At 43.4% G+C, this 14472-nt stretch overlaps 2 protein-coding genes across 2 annotated transcripts; one reads left to right on the top strand and one right to left on the bottom strand.

Moving 5' to 3' along the window:
* The first annotated feature begins 394 nt into the window (after positions 1–394).
* MGME1 (mitochondrial genome maintenance exonuclease 1) lies at positions 395–4257 on the top strand. Its single transcript, XM_010141952.1, has 4 exons — positions 395–995; positions 2187–2409; positions 2870–3002; positions 4102–4257. Exons 1-4 carry the CDS (start codon positions 461–463, stop codon positions 4234–4236), a joined length of 1026 nt encoding a protein of 341 aa, XP_010140254.1. The 5' UTR covers positions 395–460; the 3' UTR covers positions 4237–4257.
* A 4766-nt stretch (positions 4258–9023) lies between these two features.
* OVOL2 (ovo-like zinc finger 2) lies at positions 9024–13260 on the bottom strand. The gene is made up of 2 exons (XM_010141951.1): positions 13077–13260; positions 9024–9429 (listed from the first exon to the last, which is right to left on the bottom strand). The coding sequence occupies exons 1-2, from the start codon at positions 13189–13191 to the stop codon at positions 9119–9121; spliced, it is 426 nt and encodes a 141-aa protein (XP_010140253.1). The 5' UTR covers positions 13192–13260; the 3' UTR covers positions 9024–9118.
* Positions 13261–14472: the final 1212 nt, after the last annotated feature.

Raw genomic sequence — 14472 nt, 5'->3', positions numbered from 1 at the left:
TGTTTTCAATACCTCACAACAAAGGGTTTGCTTCTTCTTTTCTGCGTAGCCTTTTTTTTTTATTTCTCCCTCCCTCTTTTGGGGGGTTGTTGGTTGCAGATCAGTTTTTTCTGTCTACTTCCATGACAGTTCTGATGCTGTAAGAGCGTTCTCTGCTGCAGCTTTTGCTATTTGCAACATGCATTTGCCCTGTGTTGGATTTTTGTGGACCAGCACCAGATCATTTCCCCTTTTCATGACTTATTGGTTCTTATTGTATTATTTATCTAAAGGAGTTTTGGTGACATAAAGTGTATGAAGAAACTTTACGACCATAGCAATTCTTTGTAAAAAAATAAAAATAGGTTGGTGGTAGAGTTTTATGACTCTGGAAATCACAAATTTCTTTTTCCACAGCGGGGAAATATGCTAACCTACAGACTATAACTAACAGAAGAAAGAGAACTCTAACTACTCACAAATGCTTCTCAGAATGAAATTCCTACAGCTACTGCCCAGGAAACCAGACAAACTGGAAATACTTTTTCCAATACCTTTTTGCCAAAAGCAATTCCCATATGTGTGTCTGGCTACCTCCACAAGTCTTTATAGTAAAAAGAAAAAAGTGAACAGTTATGAACACGTTGACCAAGAAAAATACAAGAACTTGGTCTACTCTGTTACATCTTACAAAACCAGCACCCAAACACCAGAGACAATATTTGAAGAAGACAATTTGTTCTATGGGCCACCAGATAAACACAGACCTCGAGTTAAAGCTGAAACAAAAACTCCCAAGAACTGGGTTCCTTTAATAAACCCCAGCAAGAGAACTCCCCTTCTCAACAATGATTCAAACCTCCCCATGAAAATTGCTTTACAGAAAACAAAAATGCCCAGTGTTACCCGCGTTCTTCAACAGACTCTTTCTCCACAGCAAGCCTTTTATCTAGAAAGATGGAAGCAGAAAATGGTACTGGAACTTGGAAAAGATGGTTTTGCAGAATATACTAAAAGTAAGTTAACCACAGTGTGATTGCAATAGTCTGGGTAGCTGGCTGGGACGTGCTATAGCTGAGCTGTGATATCTGACCCTACAGGTCAAGTGTTTTGGAAATCCAGTAAGTTGTTTCCATTTCAAGGGGTAAGAACATATTATGAGAGCACCTGTTGTCAATGAATCTAAGCTCTAGTCTTTGTTCTAGGACCACTAAAATGGGTTCAGAAATGTGTGGAAAACAAGAATTAGACTGTAGACATTCTTTGCTTTGTCTTATCTGCCTCTCCTTTATTTCTCTATTTGCTAGCATCTATTTACAAATAGATATTTTCCAGCTGATGTTATTGAGCCTGTTTGCAGATACAAAGCTACTTTGTAAGGAGATGGAAATAAGTGTTGTGTCATCTTCAGTATTTAAAAACCTGTGTGTCTTGCTGTTTATGTTGTACTTATTCAGTAACTATTTAGTCCAGTATTTACAGCCTCTTCTGTGAAATTGCCATGCATTTGGGGGTTTTCTTTTTGTAATACTTGACAATGGTGACCTTCTCCAAGCTGTAGGACTGAAGGGGATCTGGGAGGACCTAGGGGATAGTAGGTAGCCTCTTGTAGCAAGGTTGATAAATAGACAAGCACTCCTTATATGAATGATTATGCTTTTTAAAACTTAATATCCTGTGTTTTAAGGTTTTTGAGTTACTCAGGACTTCACTGAATAAGGTGGCATAACAAACTTTACATAACTATTTATAATTTGTCTTTTTTGGAATTATTTCTGAGATAAGTCCTTACTTCTAGAACTATGCCCACCCATTTCAGGAGGAGATTAGTTCCATTCAAATGAACCAATCAAAAGAAACAAAAGCAGCAAAAGCAGTTTAGAGTAATAACTTTAATGCCTAGAAATTCACAAATGCCTGAATAAACAATAAAATTTAAATATATAATCAATAAATTAAAAATCATGTTTTGTTTCTGAGTAGTGAGACCAAAAAGGTAAAGCAAGCATCAATATAAGATATGCTAATTTCATTGTTGAGAATTTATTTTTCTCTCTCATTCCCTTCTCCCCTCATCCTCAAGCTTTCAGTACAAAAAAACCAGGACTAGTTGAAGAGCTGTGTTGTGTAGTATCTAGAATACAAGTCCATCGGCTATTATAAATAGTGTCTAAAATGTGGGGGGGGGTTTCCACCTTTTTTCTTAGATCTTTTTCTCCAAGGGGAGCTCTTTCATGAAGCTTTGGAATCTATATTCCTGTCTGAAGAGATGGCAACGAAGGAGCAGAGAGAAGATGTTCCTATTTCCGGCTACTTATCAAGTGTGCAACATGTCTTAAAAGATATCAGCGAAGTGAAAGCTCTGGAAAGTGCAGTTCAGCATGAGACTCTTCAGTATCTGGGCCTGGTAGACTGCGTGGCTAAGTATCGGTGAGGTACTGGTTCTCTGAGAAACCTGATAATGCCAGAGTTGTGTGGTGCTCCGTGGCACATGGGAGGCTAGGTCCCAGGCTGCAGCACGCGTGTGGGTGAGCTGTTGGGGGTGAAGCTGGACAGAGCTCTTAAGAGCAGCAGAGTGGATGAACTCCCCTGGATGAACCTGCTGACAGAAGTGCAGTTGTTTCTTGTGGAGAATTCCTTACTGGAGCAGGATATGAGCAGGGCAGGGTTATGTGATCCTCAGCAGTAGCCAGGAACTGCAGCAGGTATCAGTATGTCTTTTGAGATCTAAACTACTATTGTGGAAGACCAGTGCTAAGATGAAATAATGAGCAATATGACACAAGGTTGAAGCTGGCTGGGAGCGATACAACTTTCTTTGCAGTCTCATTCCTTATTTCTTACTTCTGACTAAACTTAAAACATTTTCCTATCTTGTTCTCTTATGCAGAGGTCAGTTGTGTGTGATTGACTGGAAAACTTCAGAGAAACTAAAACCATCTCTGAAGAGTACTTTTGACAACCCATTACAGGTTGCAGCATATATTGGAGCCATAAATCATGATGCCAATTATGACTTTCAGGTCAGTAGGCCTGCTGCCTGCCAAGGCAAGCAGCAGCGCCCATGTTATTTTCATTTCTCCCCACCTACTGCCTTTAGCACCTGCTGTCCATCATGTAACTGTCGGTAGGTTTTGTAACAAAGCAGCCCGGTCTTTGATTAGTTTAAGCTGACATACTGTAAAATAACTCCACTACTCTTGCTAATCCTGCTGCCTTTGCCTGATAGCAGTATATTTTCAGTGGTATTTAGGAGCTGTTCCGTGGGACCAAGGGATGCTCGGTGTCTTAGGAGGTCAGATGAACTCACAATGACTTGACATCTGGGCAACGCACAGTACTTTGTTCTGTGTGGTTTTTGCTTGTGTCAAGAGTAGAAAGTGGAAAAAGTAAAGCGAAAGAGCCTGCAAACAGGGAAGTGGGGTGGGAGGGCATTGCTCATGTCTTGTGTTGCTGTATCCCACTAGCAAATGATTACTTGGAATGTTTGGAAGCTATACAGTGTTTCCTCAGAGGGAAGCATTGTGTTGTCAATCACTTAATCAGAAGACAGTTTGGACAGACTCCAATGCTTGGCCTGAAGGATTGTTATTTCAATACAAAGGATTGAGGGAGGAAACAAAAAGCAGGATAGAGTAGGGTAATTCATAGGTTGTGCAGAGGACCTTCTAGAATACCGTAGAGGTGAGTAAACACAAGCACTTAACAGACATGGTCCTTACAGAGTGAAATACAGCCGGTAATTCTAGAATTCTGCTACTAGCCTCCTGTCCCCCACTGCTTTCTCTTCATACCAGTGGCTGTTTGGGATTTGGATTAGATGTTTGTCAAGTATGAAAGATGTCAGAACATACCTAAGTAACCATTTCCATTCAGGCTGATGCTGGAGAACAGCATCAGTCTGGTTACATGACCCCAAGCAAAACCCCGTCAGTCACTGGGAATTTTACCGCACCTGCAAGGTTCAAATAGACCCTGTCACTCTGATTTTGTTCCCCATTTTTTATTTTAGATATGTATATGTTATGATGACATTTTGCCGTGAGGTTTGGTTTTTGGAGTTGCTGACTGAAGTTGCATATTAATGTTGAATTACTGACAGCCTTCTGTTTTTAACCATAGGTTAGCTGTGGACTCATTGTGGTTGCCTATAAGAACGGCTGTCCTGCGCATCCGCATTTCATGGATCCTGATCTGTGCTCGCAGTACTGGAATAAGTGGCTTTTGCGCCTTGAAGAGTACACAGACAGAAACTGACCCAAACTAAGCTATGCAAAGGCAAGTCGTCTGAAGCACAGAGCCAAAGAAAGAATCCTTTCTTTAAATCAGACATTTTAATACATATTGGGTTTTTGAGAACCTTTGGATCGTTTCTTAATACCAGCTTTTCTTCCCTCTTTGGAAAAAAAAAAGCAAGAAAATATGGAAGGGGGACTGTGTATTTGAATACATTGTAGGTGACTTAAGTGTAGACCAGGCAGGACAAAGCACAGTTTATACAATCTTGATTAAAAAGTTTCTGTTATTAAGTAAAATTATTTGATCAAATCATCTTTATTTTGTCATTTTTAAGAAGGAAAAAAAACTGTTGCAGGGCTGAGGCTTTGAAAATGAAGTATAACTAAAGCAAAACAACATCTGCATTGTCTGGGCTGAGAGAAATGCAAATGATACACAAATGAATATAGTAGTCTGGGTTTCAGTCACCTTAGTTCTTGCTCATCTCAAAAGTATCTTTTTTTAGCAGGCTTGTTCATGTTTGTATTTTTTTTTCTTACAGCAACAACTGGAAAAAAGTATAATAACCAAAGTTCTCATAAGCACTTACTTAAAATTCTAAGGCAAAGTGGTCAGTTAGCAGAAGTGGTTATCAAAAGAGGAGCAGAGTTGTAACTGATAACACTTAGAAATTTCCAGCAAGGGTTCTGGAAGGTACAAAGTTCGACTACTTCTAGTGGCTCCTCCTGCAGGTTTCTTAACAGGCTGTGCACCCACATGGAAGAGCTGTGGGAGTGGGGATGGGCTTTGTGCTTTAGGTTGTGAGGCTCTGTGCAGGCCACGTCTGCCACTGTTTTGAACTCTCCTGGCTTTGCTGTTGGTCTGAATCAACAAGGCGGCTACCCATGTCAGAGCCATCTCCAGTGTCAAGTTACAGCATTTGCCAGTGTAAGATGCTTTATAGAAACAGGCTTGTGACTTTGAAGCTGGGCATTCTGAGGATCGGTTTTTGGGGGGTTGTTTTGGGGTTGTTGTGTTTCTTTTCAAAGAAGTTTGTGAATAAACATTCTAAAACTGAAGTTACTTTTTAAGTTTGTTTCATAAAACAGAGTCTAGAATACAGAGAATAAGCCTTGATGATGTCAGGCAGTATTGCTTTGTGTGTGGCACACCTGGAAATCTTTTTCCTCATTCTCTTTGTTTTCTCTGAATCACATGTATGGGTTTTCATCACACTACTGCAGGTTACAAATAAAAATATAACCAACCTATAGGCTTCAAGAAATCAGCTAGAACTGTAGCTGTACAAAGCAATGGGCAGGCTTGCTGCTGAAGAAACTTAAATCTCTGCAGTGCTTAATCTTCTGCTCCTCCAGAGTACGGAACTGTGGAAACTTGTGCAATGAACCTGGTTCCAGTGGTACTTGCTATTCAAACCTGGTCTGGTGGCGTTATCATTACTTTGTGCTTAATTAGATTTCTATCTAAAAAGACAAACCATGGAGACTGAGAAACTGGGTTCAGAGGTGACTGTGACAACGCTGCATGAGCACTCAGAGGTTCCACCTCTTATACAAGTATCTTCCCATATCACAGAATTTTAGCAAGTGGGTAGTTCAGCATCACTGAACATGGTCAATATTCTGTGAAAGATAGTTCCTTGGATACTCAGAGGTGGGCATAAGCAAGAGGTAAGATGCCCTGGGCTGAAGCAGGAGATGGTGAAATGTGCTGAATTCCCTGTGGTGATTAGGATTGGTTAAACTGGGAGAGTGTGGAATAGTCAGGCGATGTTTGGGTGGAATTGCCACCTTCATCAGTGCATCATACAGCCATCGGATATCTCTGAACCATGTAAGATTTCAGCTTCAGCCTGCCTGTTTCCTGGGCCATACAGGCACTTGCTGGCTTCACTTGTGTTCATTTGTTTAACAAGAGCTTTGTGTCTGAGAAAGGCTGCCAGCTTCACTGGCAATGTCAGTTTGTAAACCTATCTTTAAGTCTCGGATGAGTCTGTACCATCAAACAGACAGACATCCTTCAAAGACTACAGCGGTGGCAGTTACCAAAGTCTGGTTGCCTCAGGCATCCCTGAGCAAGCTCTGGAACATTTTCGTAGAGGCACAAGCTAGTGCTAGTTTTGTTCAGTAATGGAACTGGCAGGTGGCCATTGACAGTGTCATGCACGCTTAAACCCACTTTGTGACCAGTTTAAACTTGCCAGACTGATGAATTGAGGTGCCCAAGGCATCTGCTACAGGCAGTGTGTCCTCTGCAAAAAAACCAGCCAGGCTATTGTGGCAGTTACTCCAGCTACAACAGCTTGTCTGTCTTTGGCGTCTGTCCAAGTGGTCATTCTTCTGCTAATATCACCTGCTGCTTTTCTCTGTTGCTCTGAGTGCCTTCTTTGTGATCACATAGATGGACCACCTCAATGTGTCTGTCGTTCTTTCAGCAGGGTTGTGCTTTGGCAGTGACAGTGGAGAGAAATCAAAAGCCGTGCATCCTATGGGAGAGGGGAAAAAACCAAATGCACACACACAAAATATGTCTCTAGCTAGGTGGGGACGGTTTCAGCCACACCTCCACTGCCCCAGTGTAAGGGCTGAGGTTTCAGCAGAGCTAAGCACACAAATCCTTTGTAGTCAGATGAACACTAGTCACTTTGCTCAGGTGGGCTGAACAGTCCACCTAGGAGCTGAACTCAGCAGTTGAAGTTTCATAACTGAGACCTTACTGAGCAGGTTAACAAGAGAGTGTTGCTGAACCAGCTGTTAATGCTTAGCCAAGCAATTTTGTCAATGTATTTGCAAGCACACGAGCTCCACTCAGAGTAAGCAACCTGCACTTTATACTACTAGTTATAAAGGCATGATCCTAGAAGAACTGAGGATCTGCATAAACGTTCGCTCTTTTTGCAAAGTAAGGATCTCCTAATTTACCTCAGATACTTTTTCTTCCCACAAACTTCCCATTTTTTAAAGTATTCTGCAACCTTTTTTGTTACATAGGATGACAAGTTTGTTCTGTACATGATAGCATCACTTTATTATCCTCGTTTTCAAGGTCCCCAGCACCAAGAGTTGTGCAGAATGAAGTATTAATATCATTAGAAATGCTTTAAAACCCCTAGAAGCTTTTCCCCACAAAACCCCAAGCAGATGCCTGTACAACACTGAGGCAAACTACGGTTCTTGCAGAGACGCTCGGAGTCCTACATTTTAGTGGTAATGACTGTGGAGGTCCTGGCTAGGACTCTCTATTTTAGGTGGGTTATTTTTCAGCTGTTGTTTCAATGTATGTAAAATACATTGTGTACCTGCCCAAATGTACGGCTTTTCAGCATGAAATGGATTTTTGAAATTCACAGATGAAATCCATTATTTGTTCTGCACTTAGATTGATGTAAAACCTGTTTAGTGGCTGTGTGCCCATTAAGTTAAGAGACAAGTGAATAACATGTGCTTGGACCAGCGTATTCTGTGGTTGATGAGGAAGTTACTACCCTGCCCTATTGCTCCTAATAGAGACACCCAAGTGTAAAGGCGGCAGCAGCTTCCAAAGTGTCAGATGGTTTCAGCAACGTGAGTTACATAGATAACCCCTTGCCCTTTTATTTAAATCCCTAAATTCACACTCGATTGTCCCTTTAGGCTACCATGCTGGTTGTCCTTGGTCTACAGGAGATGCAGCAGGGCTATAGGGGAAGTCCAAAAGCACAGAGCTATAGTACCAGTCTCTCATCATCATCGCTACCTCCTTCCCTTGTTACGTCGGTCTCACTAGGAGCCTGCTAATCTGACAGCGGTTACAGAGGAGAGGCCAGATTTGTGCCTAGTTTTGCACTGACCTCAAGAGGCAGAGACACACAAAGTCTCCCTTTTCACTGCATCGCACTGGTGAATTAGTGAATTAGGTTGCCTCACTGTCAGACAGTAAATGAATTAGTTCACTGCTGTCTTAGTGAACAGTCACTTGATATTAGAAAGAAAAAAAGATCCCCACACACACACACCGTAAAATACACAAAAAAATTGCATTTCCTTATGGCAGAAAATACATATCTTCAAGTCATTAAAGTGTTTTCCTTGGGTTTCTGGGTTGATATTGATATATGTTAAAGGGATGTGGTAATAATCCCTAAAGTGAGCGTGACAAGTCCAAGAACATCAGAGTTAAGGTTACACTTAAATCTAAACATGATAAAAGTAAGTTCACAGCTTTAAGTACCTAAAACATGACCGTAATCCTGCCCTAGAATAGTCATTTGCTCATAGATCGAGTTTGGGAGGAAGAAGTTCTGCATCCTTCAAAATAGTTTCAGCTCACCTTGGATCAGGCTTCCATAAATTGTTTGTGGACTGCACAGGGGGCAGCCTTAAGGTTATTTGGACATTTTAACTTATTGACCAATACAGCCTACTCCTCAAGAACATTTTAATTCATTTTGTATAGAAACAATGTAATAGTAACTGTTCTTACATGGCATTTTGCACCCAAACCTCTCAAAAATTAATTTGTACTGGAGGTGATGGTTATTATCACTACGGAATACACTGGGGAAAGGTGAACGTATTTGTCAGTGGCCACTCGGACGTGTGGGAGAGCTGAAACAGAGAACAGGTTGCCTCTGTGTCAGGCAGTAAGTACTCCATCAGAGAGGTGACAGACTCTTCCAAGCTTTCCTTTTTTTGGTGGGGTGTTTTTTTTTTTTTTTGGCCAGATAAAAAAGTCTGATGTTTGCATCAGATATGGAAATACGTCTTTCAGGTTGAGGTTCTACAAACATCAAGAGAGTCCTGTTTACAAAAGCGTTGCTTTCATTTCAGGGATTTCTTTCAAAAGTTTTTAAAAAAATAATATATATATATATAGTCCTACATGTAAACTTCATTGCTTTAGACCACTGTAATCCACTGTGTTACTCATCTTTGTCGTCGTCTTTGGAGTTCCTCTGCAGCACAGGGCTCAGTTTGTTTTGCAAAACCGCTGCAAGTTTTTTTGAGGTTTTTTTCAGGAAAGCACTTCCGGGGTGAACGTTACTAACATGCAGGTACAGATCTTCCTGCGTGGGGCCTGTGTAGCCGCAGTCTTCGCACACGTAAAGTTTATCTCGCCTCTGTTTGTAGGCGTATTGCTGCTGCACACCGTGAATCTTCTTAAGGTGGGACTCCAGGGAACAGCGCTGCGTGAAGGCTTTGTTGCAAACCTCACATTTGTAAGGACGAATTCCTGCAACGTGAAAAGACAGCAATGACCGTTCTGGTTTACGATTACTGCTCCGTTATATGTTTCTTACAGCTGACTAAGGAACCGGCTACTAAGCAAATACCTATCACCAGAGTGATCCTAGCACAAGGAACTCTGTCTGAATATTACCTTCAGGCTAAAATCTTCAGGAATGGGTTGATATATTTAGGCATAGAAAACCTAGAAACATTTTGAGAAGGTGCTGAGGATAAGAGGTGCCCATTGGCGCTTTGGTCCTAAAGAAGAAGCTGTTATGAACTCTTGCAAATCTTACTCCTTTAGACCCCCAACTTTTAAAGTCCTGTGGTGAGGTAAAACTATCAGTTTATTTAGGCTTTTATGATGAAAGAAATCTGGTGTCTTGGTAAGGTGTTTGTTTTTCTCTTTTAGTGAGCAAAGCTTAATAAGGCTTCAATGAACAGCAGCCCAGCGTGAACACACAGCAGTCACGGTACTTCCAAGGAGCGAGAGCATTTTCATAGAATACAAATTTGATGGCGGAGATTACAAGCTCAAGTTCTACAAGAGAACTTCATTAAGATGAAAGAAATACCTATGTGTGTCTCCGGATGAGGGATAAGGGGCTGGCTTGTGATTTGAATGCCCAAGCAGTTTTGTTCAGTACAGGCAACCCACGTTACAAAAATACTGAGCAGTAAAGAATATCCCTTTTACCACCAATCAACACTGATTTAACAACAGCCCCTCAGTACTTGGATGACAAACAGCTGAGGGGTTAGCAACGATTGAAAAAACCTAAACCAGTTGTGATTTTACTTACTAGCCTAGCTCAGTAAGTTTTCAGGCAAAGGCCATCCTTAAAACCGGTGTCAGGAGTTACCTAAGCTGCTTTCTTTTCCCAGTGAAAGGCAAACCCCGAGCGTGTGGAAGATCGAACCTATGGTGAGCCAGACAAAAAAAAAGGCAAAGAACACAAGTCCTCACAGACAGGTATAACTTTGTGCTCGCTTTGTGTGAAGTTTGTTACTCAGGTGCTGATCTTTCTGCCAGAAATCCAAACTAATTAGAAGTTCTGTTAAGCACCATCTTAGTTGTATTTTTGCAAGTCTTGTAAAAGGAGGTTATCCCACTGCACCAGCTTAAACTATCAAGACTAAAGTTTCCTAACGCCTACTGCTGTGAGACTGCCTCGGTTACACTAAACTGCGATTGGATTTGGAGAAACTCCAAATCTTCATTAGAATTCACACACACAAAATCTATCTTTTACAGACAGTACTCCGGGTGCGGTTTCATGCTCATCTGAAAGCCATTTAAACCTTCACTATCCTTGGTTCCTGCTGCCAGCAGTGCTCCACAGGCACAAGAGGGGTAGTCCGGGATGGTACAGCCCATCAGGACTCTAGGAATCTCTTAATTCCTTACAAATAATTTTAAAATTCTATTTTACTGCATATATTAGTGACTTTTTAATGTTTAGGTCTGCTTATAGCATGAATCTAGATTGCAACGTTTGGCTGTCACTGTTGTGTGGTCTGGTTACAAACAGTGCACGACAATTTCCACTGGAATCTGGACATTCAGTAAAGCACATGTAGATGAACACCCGTAGTTACAAAATAAAGACCACGGAACCACTTCCAGTCCATCTGTCTTCTTTTTAACGTTCAGATATAGTCCAGCTTTCCTCAACGGCAATCAGCTCTGACAAAGAGGCCATCACTGTCAGAGATGCCGTATTTCAGCTTGGAAAAGATACGTGCTAATACTTCACTGGTGCCACTTGCAGCAGCCAACCTTCATCCCCGCCGTGACCTGCGGCACCAGGCAAATATCACGTATGTGAGTGTTCATCCTGGCTTTACACCGGAGAGGCGAAAGAGTGATGCCAGATTTCTTGTAGTAAATTTGGGGACAATTCATATTTCCAGGACAGTGGGTTTTCACTCCTGTCCAGTACAAAGATCCTGCTTCCGTTCCATAGCTTCACAAAATTGGCTCCACTCCTGCATAGTGAGTTCAACCTTACCTGCCACAGCACATACGTTTTTCTAGCTTCTGAACAGAGACCCTCTTGGATTTAGTTTCTGAGTCTCAAAGGCACAGACTCCACACTTCAGCCATACCCCAGCACCTCCCTGCTCACAGCCAGCAGCTTTTCTTTACACATGAAAGCTTTGCAAACAAACCAAAGCCACCCAAAATGCTGGCTCCAGCCAATGCTTTCCCACTGCAACGGGCGGCATTGTTTTCGTGAGCTGTACTGCTAAGAAACACCTCCTGCCTACCAACACGCTTGCGTCACCTCTAGCAGTTCACCTGGTTAATGCTGCCCAAGCCAAAAACCACATTGCAGAGCAACCCCAAATACTCAGTGGATCCCACAGGCAACCGCAAATCTGGAAAGTTGGGATGTGCCTGGGAGATGCGGTGGATGCATCTGTGGGGTGCCCTAAGGTGCCAAGTCAAAGCCTCCTGAGCAAAGGCAGCTTGGCCTGCCAGAAAGCACCTGGCTTGGCGATGAGGGGGTTGATACGTGTTTTAAGCCATCGCTTCCACTAAGAAAAACAAAACCAAAAAGGTTAGGATAAGCACTTTTGAGACCAGTGAGCTGGAGCTGAGGCAACCAACCCAGTTCAAAGAAACACAAACTATTTGGGATGGGCTCAGGAACTGAGTCCGCTGAAGAGCGGCTGTGGAAAGTGCATCCCTCCAGCCTGGAGCTGCGATACAAAGCAAGAGAGGGCACAGCAGGGAAAGGGACGTTTTTTTCTTCCAGTGCCATCGTGGACTTAAATCACAGCAGCCTCGGCTGTGCCTGCACATCTGATGTAGATGCAAGCAGGGAGGAGGGAACTAGCCCAGATTAAAGGCAGCTTTTTTAACTCTCCTCAATCCAGAGCAAGAACAGCTGTCAGGAGATTTTCAACCCACTGCTCCTGATTTTCAACCCATGCTGTGACTCGCACGAGTAGAGACAGTTCAGGCAGGTGACCAAACTAATCTGGATGACTGGATGAGCAGGGAGAAACAGCTCCAAATGCAGGTTGGAAGAACTGGTGGCCTGACACAGGGAGGGATGCAGCATGCAGGGTTAGCAGAAGTCACGTGTTGCTTAGTTTCCCTGAAGAAGCTGAAGACACAGCATGAACCATGCTCTGGTTTCTCCAGAACGGTGACAAAATCAAGCCATAACTCATCTCACGGGAGGAGCAGTGGGGAAGGTTCCAGTGGGGAAGGTTCGCAGTAGCAAAAACCCAAGAAACTGCTGCTCGTTGCCTCTAGAGGGCAAAGCACTTTCATCCACCGCCTGCCTCGCTCGCTGGTACCTGCTGCCCGCGTGGGGAGTTCTCCCAGGTGGGTTATCCCGGTCTCATCCAGGCATGGCAGCACGCGGCTGTGTCTACACCGGACCTGCTTCGTACACCGTTTCACGGATTTCATCAGTTCCCAGATTTCCTTAGTCCAAGGACTTTTATCTGCCCACGCTCATGTCTTTCCCTTTCCTCCACTGCATCCCCACTGTTTCTTGCACATGTTGTTCACCTGGGTTTGTGTTATTGTCTGGCTGGGTTACTCTCACCCTCTCCTCGTCCTCGTCCTATCACCCTTTCTTCACCTCCCACCACCCAGAACCACCTGCAAGCCCCTGGGGAACTCGTTCTCACCAGTATGGGTCCGGACATGTCTTTTCAGATCAAAGGTGTCGTTGAAGCCTTTTCCGCAGAAGGTGCACAAGTGTCTCTTCACCTGGCTGTGACACTTGATGTGACGGTTGAGCATCCGCTGCAAACGAAAGCCTTTGCCACACAGCTCACAGCTATGCACTGTAGCATCATTACAGGTGCCAGTGGTGAACTAAGGAATGGAAGGGGACTGGGTGAGTAGGCATCAAGAGGACAAAAAGACCAACGGTAAACAAACAAAATAAGGAGGGATGGGTGAGAGCATTCAGGAGATTCTTGCTGGGTAAAAGCCTCATGCTGCCCTTGCAATGAAGTGGGTGACTGAACATACATGGTTTGGGACTGATGCAACGGTGGCCATCTTGGCTTCGGGGAGTAAAACAAAGCTTGTGTCATGGACACCTTCCAAAGACAGAGACCCTCATCCAGCTACATCCGTAAGCATTTGGGCTTAGGCTATGAGCGCCCCTCTGCGAGGCCACAGGTGTGTTTGCTCCTGCACTCAGCTAATATCTTGGATGGAGGTGGGAAGCCCTCCCTGGCAGGAGAACGCCGTACCCTTGTGGTGCCTTTGCTAATCTCACTTACAGCTGCTATGGATGCCTTGAAAACCAGCCCATGGTGAAAAAAATGTAGGTTTGGCGAGCATGTTATGCTGACTCAGCAGAAACTCAAACAATGGTGCTAATCTCCTCCCCTTGGACTCCCCGGCTCCTTAATTAACGGCAGTGTCATCAGGGGTTAATCTCATTCCCGCTCCTAACACCAAAAATATTGCGCCAACACCATGACCTAACTTGACTTGGAGGGAAGGGTGAATGTCTGGAAGATGCAAATACTTCACTATTAGTTTAATGATTCGTGGGGAAGTGGACGTGCCTGCCACTAGCCACTTGGGATGGACAAAAGGCAGTGGAGCAGGCAGCACCATGCGCACACATCCGTCAGCTCTCGTGGTGCTTTTGGGGAGTTTCTGTGGCACGCTGAGAAAATACAGCTCTGCTGAAATGAGTTTTCACTGTGACAGTTGCTAACAGCCCAGGCTAAATTACAGAAAGTAGATTAAAGTCAAACAACAGTGGGGCGAGCTCTTCACAAAGAGAAATACGTCTGGGTTTCTTTTTCCTGAAGAGCCAGTTATCTTTCCCAACCCTCCTCCTTCAGTTATGCTACTTGAAACTGTAAAGGAAGATTTTTTAAAAGGCAGCTGTGAAACCACGAGGTGAGAAACTAGAGGGGGAGCCGGCTGGGAAGTATCTGTTGGGCAACAAGTAGGACTCCACTTCATGTGGCTGCATATAACCAGGGTGAAAACCTAGTGTTAATCATGACTTTAATAACAGGGTGACCGAATGGCTGTCATCCCAGCAGGGGCAGT

This window comes from Buceros rhinoceros, unplaced genomic scaffold (genome assembly GCF_000710305.1).
Source record: "Buceros rhinoceros silvestris isolate BGI_N320 unplaced genomic scaffold, ASM71030v1 scaffold16188, whole genome shotgun sequence".
Classification (NCBI taxonomy): domain Eukaryota; kingdom Metazoa; phylum Chordata; class Aves; order Bucerotiformes; family Bucerotidae; genus Buceros; species Buceros rhinoceros.
The sequence above is the reverse complement of the archived record's forward strand: the minus strand, read 5'-3'. Positions and strand labels throughout refer to the sequence as shown.